The sequence below is a fragment of the Patagioenas fasciata genome, chromosome 3, assembly GCF_037038585.1.
Source record: "Patagioenas fasciata isolate bPatFas1 chromosome 3, bPatFas1.hap1, whole genome shotgun sequence".
Classification (NCBI taxonomy): domain Eukaryota; kingdom Metazoa; phylum Chordata; class Aves; order Columbiformes; family Columbidae; genus Patagioenas; species Patagioenas fasciata.
In genome coordinates this window covers 21,145,391-21,158,756 of record NC_092522.1, presented here as the reverse complement: position 1 = coordinate 21,158,756, position 13,366 = coordinate 21,145,391, and the positions used below count along the sequence as shown (strand labels likewise).

General features: G+C 44.1%; 1 protein-coding gene and 1 pseudogene across 1 annotated transcript in view; one reads left to right on the top strand and one right to left on the bottom strand.

Annotated features, from left to right (window-relative positions):
- Window positions 1-4,929: 4,929 nt before the first annotated feature.
- The window catches only part of LOC139827674 (uncharacterized), a 14,487-nt gene continuing 6,050 nt past the window's right edge, over window positions 4,930-13,366 (top strand). The window contains exon 1 of the mRNA XM_071807271.1: window positions 4,930-5,655. Within this exon, the coding sequence (XP_071663372.1) occupies window positions 4,982-5,655 (674 nt within the window). The 5' untranslated portion in view covers window positions 4,930-4,981. The remainder of the gene's footprint in view (window positions 5,656-13,366) is intronic.
- Window positions 5,720-13,366, bottom strand: part of LOC136099244 (photoreceptor cilium actin regulator-like) — an 8,718-nt pseudogene continuing 1,071 nt past the window's right edge.

Here is a 13,366-nt window from a genome sequence, read left to right as displayed (position 1 = left end):
AGGTATTCCATTGCCATTTAAATATCGCAATGGATTGATTAAACAAATTCCAAGAACTTTGGTTTAAAGATACTCAACTTATAACAAACGATGTGCTGGGTGTTGATAAACTTACTCAAGAGGTAGTGGTGTTTAAAGATCTACTTATATAACTATAGTACGCATACATGTCACAGCTAAATCAATGCAAAGGTTACACCTCACTCTGTGACCTCCGAGGGTTCTGCTGCAGGGAGTTGACTTGGTTGAGTTTGTTTCAACTCCGGCTTTACTGCTCGGCTTGGAACCCACAATGGACCTTGATCTGTGGAGAGACACATATACCCTCTACCATTAAAAATAACAGGTACTGGTCCTTTCCACAATCCAGTGGTGGGATCACGATATCTCACCATGAATTCCGGTAAAGTGTTTTTCCTTCCTAGTCTGATCTGATAATGATGAATGATCACAGGAGGCTCCTCATGGTCTCCAGTTAAACATAAATAATTCAAGGTAAACAACACCTTTGCTAAACGCTGTTGACAATCTAACTCTTCCTGCTTCTGTTTGCTCAAATACCCTTTAATCATTTGATGTGCTCTCTCGATGATTCCTTGGCCTGTTGGGGAATGAGGTATACCTGTAACGTGTTTCACTCCCCATTTCATTAGAAGAGTTCTAACTTTCTGGCTAACATAGGCAGGGCCATTGTCTGTCTTAATCTTTTCTGGGACACCCATTACAGCAAAACAAGCTGTGCGATGTTTACATACATGTAGTGCTTTTTCTCCTGGTAAAGCAGTAGCCCATATCATTTTTGAAAAAGTATCAATTGTGACATGCACATATTTAAGTTTTCCAAATTCTGGCACATGTGTCACATCCATTTGCCATACTTCTAAGGCTTTTAAACCTCGAGGATTGACACCGATTCCTATACCTAACATCTGGCTTCCACACTGAGGACATGCCTGTACAATACTTCTTGCTTCATTTAAAGTTAAATCAAATTGTCTTTGGAGACCTCTGGCATTCTGATGAAAGCTCTCATGACTTTGTCTCGCTTGTTGGAATTTATCTGTTGGAGGCATGTGCTGTACTGAACTTACTAAACTATCTGCAATTTGATTTCCTTCACCTAGACCAAGATTCCATTGATGACTGCGGATGTGAATCACACGACAGGGTTCTTTTCTTTGATTTAAAATAGCTCTCAATTGTACAAACAATTTTCCTAATCGAGGATTATTCAATTGTCTTAACAGAGCATTTTCCATTCTGGGTATTACACCTGCTACATACAAAGAATCTGTGACAACATTTAAAGCAGATTTCAGCCAATTATTTAAGGCCCATATTACTGCTGTGAGCTCTAAAGTCTGCAATGAATCCTCTTTTGAACCTTCAGTTAAATGGTGTTTCCATTGACTATTCTCTTGCCAGACACATGCTGCCTGGTGTCTTCGTTTTCCTGCATCTGTATATACTGTAAGGCCTTCAACAGGTTTTGCTTTTACTTTGCTTCTCTCTAACCACTGATTTGTTCTAAGGAATTGCCATAGTTTACCTTTTGGTTGTCGTGAATGTACCTTGCCTATAAATCCTAATAATGCATTCTGTATAGGCATCGAATGTCTCAGCCACCATTCTAAATCGGCTCCATTTATCGGAATACTGATGTCATCTGGTTCCTGACCGCTAATTTCTAATATTCGAGATCTTCCTTTTTGAATCAATTCTCCAATTGCTTCTGGTCTCGTTTGAATACTGAATTTTGGTTGGACACTGAGAAAAATCCACTCTAATAATCGCAAATCATTTTCTGTTTTCAATCTGACAGTGGCACAAAAGGAAGAATCTGTAGCAACATCTATGGGGAATTCCCCGTTTTTGTTTTGCCACTGGCAGATGATTGCACACGGATGTTCTAGATTGCTAATAAGGAGGGAAATTGGTCGATCAGAAAGTCTTCGGCTAGACCAATTTGTCTGTACTTTTTGTGTAATATCAGAAAGACATTTGAGATGCACGGACTCTAAGCTTATTTTCTTAGCTGGATCACCTCCTTTTAGAAGTGAAGTAAGAGGTGCTATATCATTGTTAGTAATGCCTACGCAATTTCTAATCCATTGTATGTCCCCTAACAATTTTTGGACATCATTTAATGTTTGTAAATCAGTATGTAATTCAATTTTTTGTGGACGAATCTGTGCATCACAAATGGACCAACCAAGGTATTTCCAAGGTGCAGACTTTTGAACTTTCTCTGGAGCTATAACCAACCCCTTTTCTTTGAGTTTGATCGTAATTTGGACTATGGAACTTTCTGTGAACTCAGCTTGTTGACAGAACAGAATATCATCCATATAATGATAAATAATTGTTTGTTTCCATGATGCACGAATAGGTTGAAGTGCCCATGCAACATACATTTGGCACAGTGTAGGAGAATTTTTCATACCTTGCGGTAGCACTACCCACTCATACCTTTTAGCTGGTTCCGCTTTGTTTACTGAAGGCAGTGTAAATGCAAAACGCTGTGTATCTTGCTCATGTAAAGGAATGGTAAAGAAACAATCCTTTAAATCTATAATTAGAATATGCCAATTTTCTGGTAACATTACAGGTGATGGTAATCCAGGTTGTAAAGCACCCATGGCTTGCATTTGATCATTTACCTTTCGCAAGTCATGTAATAATCGCCACTTTCCACTCTTTTTTGGTATTACAAAAATTGGGGTATTCCATGGACTAGTAGAAGGCTTGATATGGCCTGCAACTAATTGCTCTTCTACTAATTCACGTGCCTTTTGCAGTCGCTCTTCTGTTAATGGCCACTGGTCAACCCAAACTGGGCTATCTGTTAACCAGGTCAATGGAGGGTTGGGCAACTGCTTTCCAGTGACCACTAAGGAAAAGGTGAAGTAGTTAACACGGCACCAAGTTGCCCCAAGACGTCACGGCCAATAAGCGCCTCAAGGCTGCTTGGCAATTCCATTACATACACCCTAAGGGTAACACACTGACCTTCAGGGAAACTGATGGAAATGGGATCAACACTTATATTTGGAGTAGTTCGACCCCCTACTCCAGCAACAGTGGAAGAGATTGATTTTTGAAGTTTCCAATTTCGTGGCCATTTGAATTGACTAATGATGGAGACATCAGCTCCAGTATCAAGCATTGCATTTACCTCTACAACAACAGTAGAATCAGACTGAAATAGTTGCACACGTAACATGGGACGCTGAGTCATTGATGAGGTGAAGCAAACTGCAGGACCGGTCAATCCAAATCCTTTATCATGCCTTTGTGTTGAGGATGCTGGAGGAACTCCTGGAAGCATTGGTAGGCAGTTTTCCAGTGCTACTACCTGAGCTATTCTACTCCCAGAAGGAATAAAAATTGGTGGATGCAGAGTGTAGGCCAGAATTTGAACAGTTCCTGTGAAATCTGCATCAATTATACCTGGTATTACTAGAAGACCTTTGATACTAGCAGAAGAACGGCCAATCAATAGGCCTCCAATGAGACTATCTTGTCTAAATAAAGGTCCTTTAGCATTAGTTGGTATTCTATGAATTGCAGTATTGGTCAATGTTATATCTACTGCTGTCTCCACATCAACTCCGAGGCTTCCTGCGGTGCTTGGCTTGTTGAGGTGAAAGAAGCCTGGTTCACAGTTGGGTCGCTGATTGTGATACAGGTTCGGAGATGTTCTTTGTGTCTGGTAGCTGCTGAACGTACACCATAGTTTGTGATTATTTGTTTTGCTTGCTGCAAAATTTTCCAATCATGTGGTTCCCATACCGCTGTCTGAGTGTTCATATTTTGAATTACCGGTAGGGCTAATTTTGCTGGAGACCAATCACCTTCTAGGATGGCATCTTTGATGACCCCTGACCATCTGCCACGTCGGGGCTGCGGCTGGTCAGTAGAATCTATAGGCACCTTTGATTGCATTGTTTGTGAAGGGCAAGCTGGTTTTTGAAACTCAATTTGTTCCTTATTTTTCTCTACATTTGACACTCTTAAGTTAAGTTGTTCAAGCTTGTTGGTAATGACTTGCAGTAACTGCTCTACTGCTTGGGGTGAGCCCAATGATGTAGGAGGAGGCTCACAAAAAACTTCCGCGGGTGCTTGCGGAGGCAAAGTCTGAGGCGGCCCCGGCCCCGGCGGCGGCGCCGGCCCGGCCTCCACGCTTTTCTCGGAGGGAGGGGGGGCGTCCGGCTCGGGGCAGGGCAGAGGCGGAGCGGTAGGAGGAGGGCGGCACTCAGGGCCTCCCACATCCGGACAGTCGACCCGTTGCACTTCCGCCTTCTTGGCACATTGCCCCAGAGACTCGGAGGGGGAAACTTCCGGTTCTTTGTTTACGAGCCGCGCAGTTTCTAATCCGCGTTGCAGATCGGATTGTGAAAGTATTGGCTGAGCCGGGACCCCGCGACCACCCCGAACGGCAGGCAGACCCCACAGAGTAGCCCACAGGACCCTCTTTTCTTTTGGAAAAGTTTTATCAGTCCAGGTTTGTTCTTGGACAAGCGCCTCCGCGGCTCTTAGGGCGGCACGTTGTTCCGATTTCATAACTTCTAATGATTCTAATACGGTTTTCCACAATTCTCTCACAGATTTAATTTCTTTCTCTTCTTCCCCTCTGATAGTTTTGTCCCACATAGTGTCCCCCACTGATCTCCATTCCGTTGGGGAAAACAAAAGTGGAACTTCTCCAAAGTGTCCCCACTTCTGAGCTAAAAAAATCAATGTGATTAGCTTTTCCTGTGACGATTCAATACCTCTCTTAGAGAGAATAGTCGTCAGCAGTGCCGCGGCTGTTTCAATATCCATTATCTTATCAGCGCGGTCTTAAGAGCCCAATTCACCTGCGACTTTGGTGCAGTACCAGAAGCAAGGTTCTCCTGATTTGCTCAGGAGAAATGAAAAAGGCTCCGCATTTGCCAGGAGGGTCTCCCCAACGAGAACTCCTCCTCCTCCTTCTCCACCAATGGAGAAACGGCTTTTTAGCCCCCCAACACACCACAGACGCTCTCTGCAGGCTTGTAGCAACCCGCAACCAAGCTCACCCACCACGCAAAGGAAACCGAGTCCCCCCGCAAGTCCCAGGGTGCCCAGCCCACCCTCACAGAAGAAGCTGCCTTCTCCACCACCCCAGCGAAAACCGCTCAGCCCTCCCACGGGACACAAGCAAAGCTCGCCAACACCATACCGGATGCTGGGCTCCCCAGCCTACCGCCGAGATGCAAGTCCCCCACCGTTCTCCACCGCTCCTTCCCCACCAACCTCCCCATCCCGCTCCTACAAGGGGCCAAGACCTGGGCTGGATGCTGGAGATGAGCACCAGCTCTCCTCCTCCAAGAGAGGCAGCAATGTTCATTCGATATTTTGCCCAGCCACCTCTTCCTTATTTGAAGCCAGACCTCCACAGGAACCCACCAAACCTTCTGTGGAAGCGACCAGCCAGCCTGAAGCTTCACCACTTTCCCAAAAGACCAGTCTGCTTTTCCGGCAGCCTGGAGACCGGACCAGAAAGCTATCCCTGAGCGCTGCCAATCCTCAGCCGTTTGTGAGGAGAAGTTTCTCTGACCGCCGACCAGGGGTCCTGTTTCGTCTTCCAGCTGCCGTGACATCTGGCAGTGAACCCGCGCTTAACCACGCAAGGTAAGAAACTTTAAACTATTCCTATCAAAATAGGACCACAAATGGCTTTTTTTTTTTTTCCTGGATCTCATTCTGTGCTGAAGTTGCATATAAAATCACATCAAATTAAAGTAATTAAAATTACATTAATTCAAATTTGCATCTTAATTGTGATGATAAATGAGGTGAGCAAGATCCAGTAAATTCTGAAACTGTATTCCACTGTAAAAGCCTGGGATTAATCGACTGTAAAGAACTTGTGTTTTTATTAACAAACATCTGTCTAGACTCTTCAGTGAAATGACAATAAATCCCCTCAAACGGCATAAATCAGAAAGAATATAAATCTGTTTCAGGGAGAGCAGGGTTCTCTATGCTAGCATTCTCTTCTCTTTAAAAAAAAGAAAAAAATACATGTCCTTAGGTGCCTCAGGATTCATAATGTTTGATTGGGCTATTACAAAACTACTCTAATCAGGATTAAGCCTTGTACCCTGGAAACTAGAGGTGATGAGATTATATGATGATCAAGGGTGATTTAGAAGATCAAAGCCTTTTTTGAGGGAATAAGGTCCCTAATTTTACTCCTTTAAAAGAGGTTATTTTGTTTTAACTTGTATTGGTCTTATTCTTTTTCTGCATGTTGACAAATACCCAGTGTAAAGATGTGGTTTTGCTGAAGCCATTGATGTTTTTGCAAGAAAAATCAATTGGTTCAGGATTTTACCTCCCCCCTGGAAATGTCACAACAGACACTTTTTACATAACTGAAACTTTGGTGCCTCCTGAATAAATAAATTGTCAAATATTGATAATTTCTGAAAGTTTTTGAACTCCTTTAGCCAAACAGCGAAACAAAGGACTTCTCTCTGGGTCCTGTCTTTATCAAATCAAATTGCCTCAGACTTGACCAACTGCGAAGTATTTCTTTTGCTCAGTGTAAATCTTCGAGTTGCGCCACGAAATGCAATCCAAAGAAGAAGCAGCTGCCTACCCCTCTACTGATATTTCACTAGATTGTTGGGACCAGTCTGGGTTTTTCCATGTGATGCCGTCATATTGTTTCCTAAAAAAAACAATGGAGCCAGGCTTTGGAGGTTTGGTTAAGGCCCCCTGGGGCCTCTGGCTTTGATTCTTTGCAGGTGCTTCTGCTGTCAGTCCCTCTGCAGCCCCTGGCCCACGATGTAGAGCTCGGGGTGGGACGCGGATCTGTTGGACTCTTTGATTTCGGGTACGCAAGGGCTGTTCCAAGAGTCGCCTGCTTTCCTAGGGCTCTCCTCCAAGCTGCAGAAGGAAAGATGCTTAAGTTAAGAGGCTAATGAATTGTGACTTTTTAAAACAGCACTGATTAGACCACATTAACCCTCAAAGCACAGATGCTGCACAATACTATGTAATTCCCTGTCTCCTGTGTATATGCACTGTACTGTTCCCTCCCAAAAGTCTACTGGGAAGCAAACGTTTCATATGTCGAACCGGGGATCAGTATGAATCTGGGTTTACTTGCAGGTGGACACAGACTTGCACAAAAAGTCTTGTTCCGACCCTGCTGGAGGAAAGGTCTTACCTCTGTTACACATCTGTTGAGTGAGGTTACAGTGATTTCTGAGTATGCCAACATGACTGTGGGATGCTGCAGTCAGGAGAACTGAGACACGGAAAGTGTAAATGATGTTCCTGAAGTCACACTGGCAATCTTTAGGGTCACAGGGACTTTATGAATCAAGATCTATTATAGCAGTGGAGCTAGTCATGTATGTCTCACGCCTTGGGCCTTCATGCTGAAATGTGCCCTGTGTTGCTGTAACTAATTAAAGTGGTTTAAGCTCAACATGAGTTATCTGGGAATCATTATTGTGTTTTAAGTATATAAACTGTTAAACTGTATTAGCTTTCAACTACAGACAAGCTGTCGTGTTCCTATTCTGACTGCTAGGAGTTTAATTATTTGAACTGAGGAAGAGATTTCTGATATGTGACCAGTCATGAAAATAATCCAGACCCAAATATCACCCAGTTGCAGAAGGTCTCACTTGGGCTACTTGCTTTCGGTCTGATTCAGTCAACACAATCCATCCTCAAGCCCTCCTCGAACAATATCTTAAAGGCATGTAATCTTTTATCTTTGTTCTACCTCTTGGGAGATTAGGAATCTTAATAAAATATTATTTTGTTTAACTGCACACACAGAAATCCTATTACAGATCAGCAAGATTTCTGTGAGCAGAGCGATTGTACATGTTATGCCTTGATAAGATGCCAATAGCTGCTGATCGCTGTCAAACGACCAAGCTTAGAAACCAGCAAAGTCAGCTCATTCTGTCCATGTACTGGCTGTCCATGTGGGAACCAGTTGTACTGACTTGAGCACTGAAACCTGAAACTCTCATCAAGTACCCTAAGACTGGACACAAAAGCTCTAGCTCCCGCCTTAGGGCTAATGATGTCTTAAGTCCTGATACTCCTTAGAGAACAGGATGGGCAGGAGACAATCTTGGGAAAGAAATGCTTTTTGCCTTCTAGGGGATCAGCGAGTGTACAGGAGACATGCAAGTCTGCGTATAGCACTGACATTTAATGCCTGGCAACACCAGTTAGCAAGTGAGATGGAAGTCACCCCCCTTTTTTGGTGTTTCTTCTAAAATGGAGTGGGTGGGAGAGGATGCTCAGCTGCCTAATGAGAAACATGTTGCTTGTACAAGCTCCTCTCTTAAACAATCTGTTTCTCAGCAAATTGATGTTTTAATTGGGCATGGAAAAATTGGAGGACTCTATCCTTGAGTTTGGGAGCATAGTAGAAACTGGCTAACTCACTGATTTTCAAAATGTTTTACCTGTAAAAGAGTGATGCTATTGCATGTTTGCCTCTGCCTCTCCTCCCTCCTGTGACTAGTGCTTGGAGCTGCTAATAACACACAAAACCCCCACACAGACAAAAAAATAGGCATTGTTATATTTGTAGAGGAGAGGTAGAGCAAGGGAAGGAATGAAGGAAAGGAGACTGACAGCTGGTTGGGAATAGCTTGTGAACTTGAGACCAGATGCAAACATGGCCAGAACGAGGAGGTTTAGGAGCACAACATCTGGTTTGGGGACACGTTTCGAAATTTCCCTCCGTCAGCTGAATGAATGGCAAGGCAGAGGAAGCCTTGTATGCTTAATGAACTTGAAGGAGAAAGACGGACCAGGGTATGGTGGTTTGTCTCTTATGGCATCTGCTGCAAGAGCAGGTGTCGGCATCTGTGCATGGGGATGTGGCGCTCACAGCTGTGGCAACCGTGCTGGTCCCCAGTGACTGGAGATGAGCAGCAGTGATGGGAGGAGCTCTTGGAGCTTCTGCCTTATGCTGGTTCCTAAAACAGTTCTCTGCCCATCAGTGTATTTGCTGTGATATTCAAATAAGGCCATTTGATGTAAGGTCTGTAAAAGCTTCCTCCAGGCAGCTTATTTTAAATGTAAGAAAACACACGGTAGTGTATTGCATTTTAAATCACTGTATGTGGCAATTAATGGGCCAATTTTCCCTTTTGCTTATATTGATATAAATTTGGACTAACTCAGCAGGACTACTTTTGATGTCCATTTGTATAAATGGTAAGTTGAATTTGGCTCAGGATATATGTCGTTCTTCCAAAATGCTGTATATCATAACACTAGCATATATAATTTTTTTCATGAAAGGGAAGATTTTATTTACAGTGGTTTGTTTTGGTTTTTTTTTATATTACTCTCTATGCTCTGACAGACTACAATAGAAAGATAATACACCCCATTTAAGTATAAATTAGCTAACAATTTATAAAAGACTGTTTTTCACATTGATCCATAAAACTGCCAGGGCTTTTGTCTTGCAAGGTTTGATATAAAGCCTCTTCTGAAAACATTTATATCTGCTAGCAGGCACTGGAGTAGGCAAAGCTGACTTCACATAGTACACAACAACAACAGAAAACACAGCAACAACATATAGGACTTTTAGGAAACTTTCAAATGTCAGAATATATTGCAATATTAGAACTGGGAATGCAAACCGGTCTGCATTTCTCCGTGTTCTTCACATGTTTTGTTCAGCACTTTTCTCTACTGTCCCTGTGGGAAACTTGATCCTTTTTCTGTCTCTAGGGAGGGAATTCCTGGACACCTTACTTCAGTGCCTATGACTGTCCCTTTACTCATTCATTATCCAGGACTGTCCCAGTATTTACAATGTGCGGAGTGCTTGTGCACTTACAAGTGCAGTTTTGTCTCCTGCTAGTGTTGGTCTTGCAATCTCTGCTCATGGGGATGATTCACATGATTTCAGCTGTTCTCTGGCAAGAGTAACAATATTCCTCACATGAGGAAAGGCTGCCTGAGAAGGGTCTTAATCCTCTTGCGTAGCTTAGAGCTTAATGGACTTAAACATCCTAAGATGCTAAGAAACTAGAATAACAACCCTTTTTACTTCCGGGCTGTTACACTGATCTTTGAGTATTCCCAAATACCATTTCTGTTTCCTAGCTGGTTCTGAGTTGTTGTTTTGTTTTTGTTTTTGTTTTGTTTTGTTTTGTGTGGGTTTTTTTGTTTGTTTGTTTTTGTTTGTGTTTTTTTTTTTTTTTAAGTGGTAGAGAGAATTTAAAGGTAAGCCCAGATTTTTTTAAAAATGGCCACCAATGCTTGCAAACATGGAACTGGTGTGTTGATGCTTCAATTTCTTTAAACTGACTTTTTCAGAGCAATTAATCTTCAGTAGCCATGGGAGGTTTCTCCACTTTGAAAACTGGGCTTGGGCTGTGGACTCATTAGACTTGAAATTGGCACCTAGTTCTGAAAGCCTACATGAGAAGCTCAGAAGCTCACATTATCTGTCATTCTTGCCAGCTGATTTGAAACATTTTAATAGAGATATCAGGTGAACAGTTTACTGGCTTAGAAGCTGAAGTTAGGAATGATACCCTTCCTCTTGGTCCAAGCCTACCTCCTAATGGTTATTTAAAGATGTGTGTAACCTGATGGTTACTTCAGAGCTTTTAAGAATTGAATGTGGCTATCTTTAGCCCCCATGCAAATAAGAGAAGTTCTGTGCCATGAAACCAACACTGAATTTTCCCTGGGGTACCTGTCACAGCAGATATGTAAGTGTAAGGCTTGAGCAACCCATGGAAGCTTAACTCCTCCCTGTATTCATACTGGCAGACTGAAATCTGGGGTGAGAAAATAGAACAGAATATTTCAGTTGGAAGTGATCTACAACAATCACCTAGTGCAACTGCCATGGTATCTTTGCCCAGCTGTCTGTTCTGCACATGAAGAGAGCACTTTTCTGGGAAATCTCTCAACGACATTAAATTCTCATCAGGAGCTCAGAAAGCCAATGCAGTGCTACCCTTCCGCTTCCTTGGCCTAGAGTGGGAAGTTTCTTACCTTGCGTGGTTAAGCGCGGGTTCACTGCCAGATGTCACGGCAGCTGGAAGACGAAACAGGACCCCTGGTCGGCGGTCAGAGAAACTTCTCCTCACAAACGGCTGAGGATTGGCAGCGCTCAGGGATAGCTTTCTGGTCCGGTCTCCAGGCTGCCGGAAAAGCAGGCTGGTCTTTTGGGAAAGTGATGAAGCTTCAGGCTGACTGGTCGCTTCCACAGAGGGTTTGGTGGGTTCCTGTGGAGGTCTGGCTTCAAATAAGGAAGAGGTGGCTGGGCAAAATATCGAATGAACATTGCTGCCTCTCTTGGAGGAGGAGAGCTGGTGCTCATCTCCAGCATCCAGCCCAGGTCTTGGCCCCTTGTAGGAGCGGGATGGGGAGGTTGGTGGGGAAGGAGCGGTGGAGAACGGTGGGGGACTTGCATCTCGGCGGTAGGCTGGGGAGCCCAGCATCCGGTATGGTGTTGGCGAGCTTTGCTTGTGTCCCGTGGGAGGGCTGAGCGGTTTTCGCTGGGGTGGTGGAGAAGGCAGCTTCTTCTGTGAGGGTGGGCTGGGCACCCTGGGACTTGCGGGGGGACTCGGTTTCCTTTGCGTGGTGGGTGAGCTTGGTTGCGGGTTGCTACAAGCCTGCAGAGAGCGTCTGTGGTGTGTTGGGGGGCTAAAAAGCCGTTTCTCCATTGGTGGAGAAGGAGGAGGAGGAGTTCTCGTTGGGGAGACCCTCCTGGCAAATGCTGAGCCTTTTTCATTTCTCCTGAGCAAATCAGGAGAACCTTGCTTCTGGTACTGCACCAAAGTCGCAGGTGAATTGGGCTCTTTGCTCTCTGAGCTGTTGATGTGTGGTTTTGAAACCCCACTGGGATTTTGAAGAGGAATGATTTTATGGGTTTGCTTGTACAAATCTGCAGCCTCTTTCCTCTGGGTTTCCAGTATCTCCTCCTGGCTAGGTATGTGCACACTGGTAGGGTTCAGCTCCAGAGAGTACCTCTGCAGTTTCTCGTCCCCTGCTCCTGTATTCCTTAGACCTTTATTAGTGATCGCACTGGGGCCACTGATGTTTTCACTTGGCAGTAAGTCAATGGACTGGACAGAGGCTTTCATTTTTGGGGAAACTTGTGCTCTCTTAGCAGCATGAAATTCTGTTTTGGCAGGCTTTTTGGCATCTTCTGAAGAGTTTCCTTCTATTTTTGCAGTTTCTTCAGGCTCAGATAAATCGAAACACGTGTCCATTAACATTTCAGGTGGTGGTGGTGGCAGGTTCTCAAGGTCTTCGTCAGCTTCTTCCTTTGTGTCCTTCTTGCTTAATTCTGCAGTTAGTGCAGGAGGAAAGGCATTTGGAAAGCTAGAAGAAACTCCATTGGCGTCTGAAGGGTCCGTGTCTTCTACTGGTGAAATACGATGCTTAGGATTTAAAGGTGCCAGGCCTCTCTGGAAAGGAATGGTGGGTGGAATAACTGGAAGTCCAAATTTTCTGAGGCAGGCCTTCAATTTGCTAGAGGACCTGGCTGTAACTTGTTCATCCTGTAAATAGGGTGCTGCTCTTGATTTCCAAGGCTCTGGGTTGCTATGTGTATCCTTCTTCTCATAAAACATTTCAAGCCTTTTGCTGAGCTCTTTCTGAGTTCTCTGCAGCTCTAGGAGGGTCAGGTCCTCTGCCTGGCTTCTGAGGGACTCCTCTGACCTGGACCGTCGTTGTTTCCTGAAGGTTTTCTGTCTGCCCATTGCTGTACTGGGCCTTGTTGTTAAAACCGCTCTTCCACTCTCATCCTCTGTCCATTCTTTATGTCTGGATTTAGCTGGGACAAACTTGATTTTTTCACTGATGGCATATTTCATCTTCAGAATAATTTCCTCTCTCTCTGCATTCTCTGTCCTCTTGATGGACTGTCTTTGCGTGTTATCAGTGACTGCAGGTGAAGACAGGGGCCTCCTCGGCAGGGCATCCTTCCCCATATCTGATAAACTTGTGTTGTCATCATCCTCGCCCAGGGTGCTTCCCTCATCATCTTCATCATCATCATAAGGAAAATCTGTTGATTCACATATTTTGAAATGTTCATCTTCCTGAATAGAGTCAGACTGGAAGGAGTTATAGGAATGACTTTTTCTCAAGTTTGCATATTGGGGCGTGGTAGAAATGCCTTCTGGTACTCTACCCTGACAAGAAGTTGCTTCTTTACTCCGCACAGATGAGTAAAATATATCTTTAAAATGCCTTTCAAGTGCACAGTCATGGGATGTGGCTGTGCCTGGCGACATTGTCCCATCACGCACTGTTCTGGCATACTTTTGGGATGGATGTCCCTGTGCATAGGAATCACAGCTTGCTTGTCCTC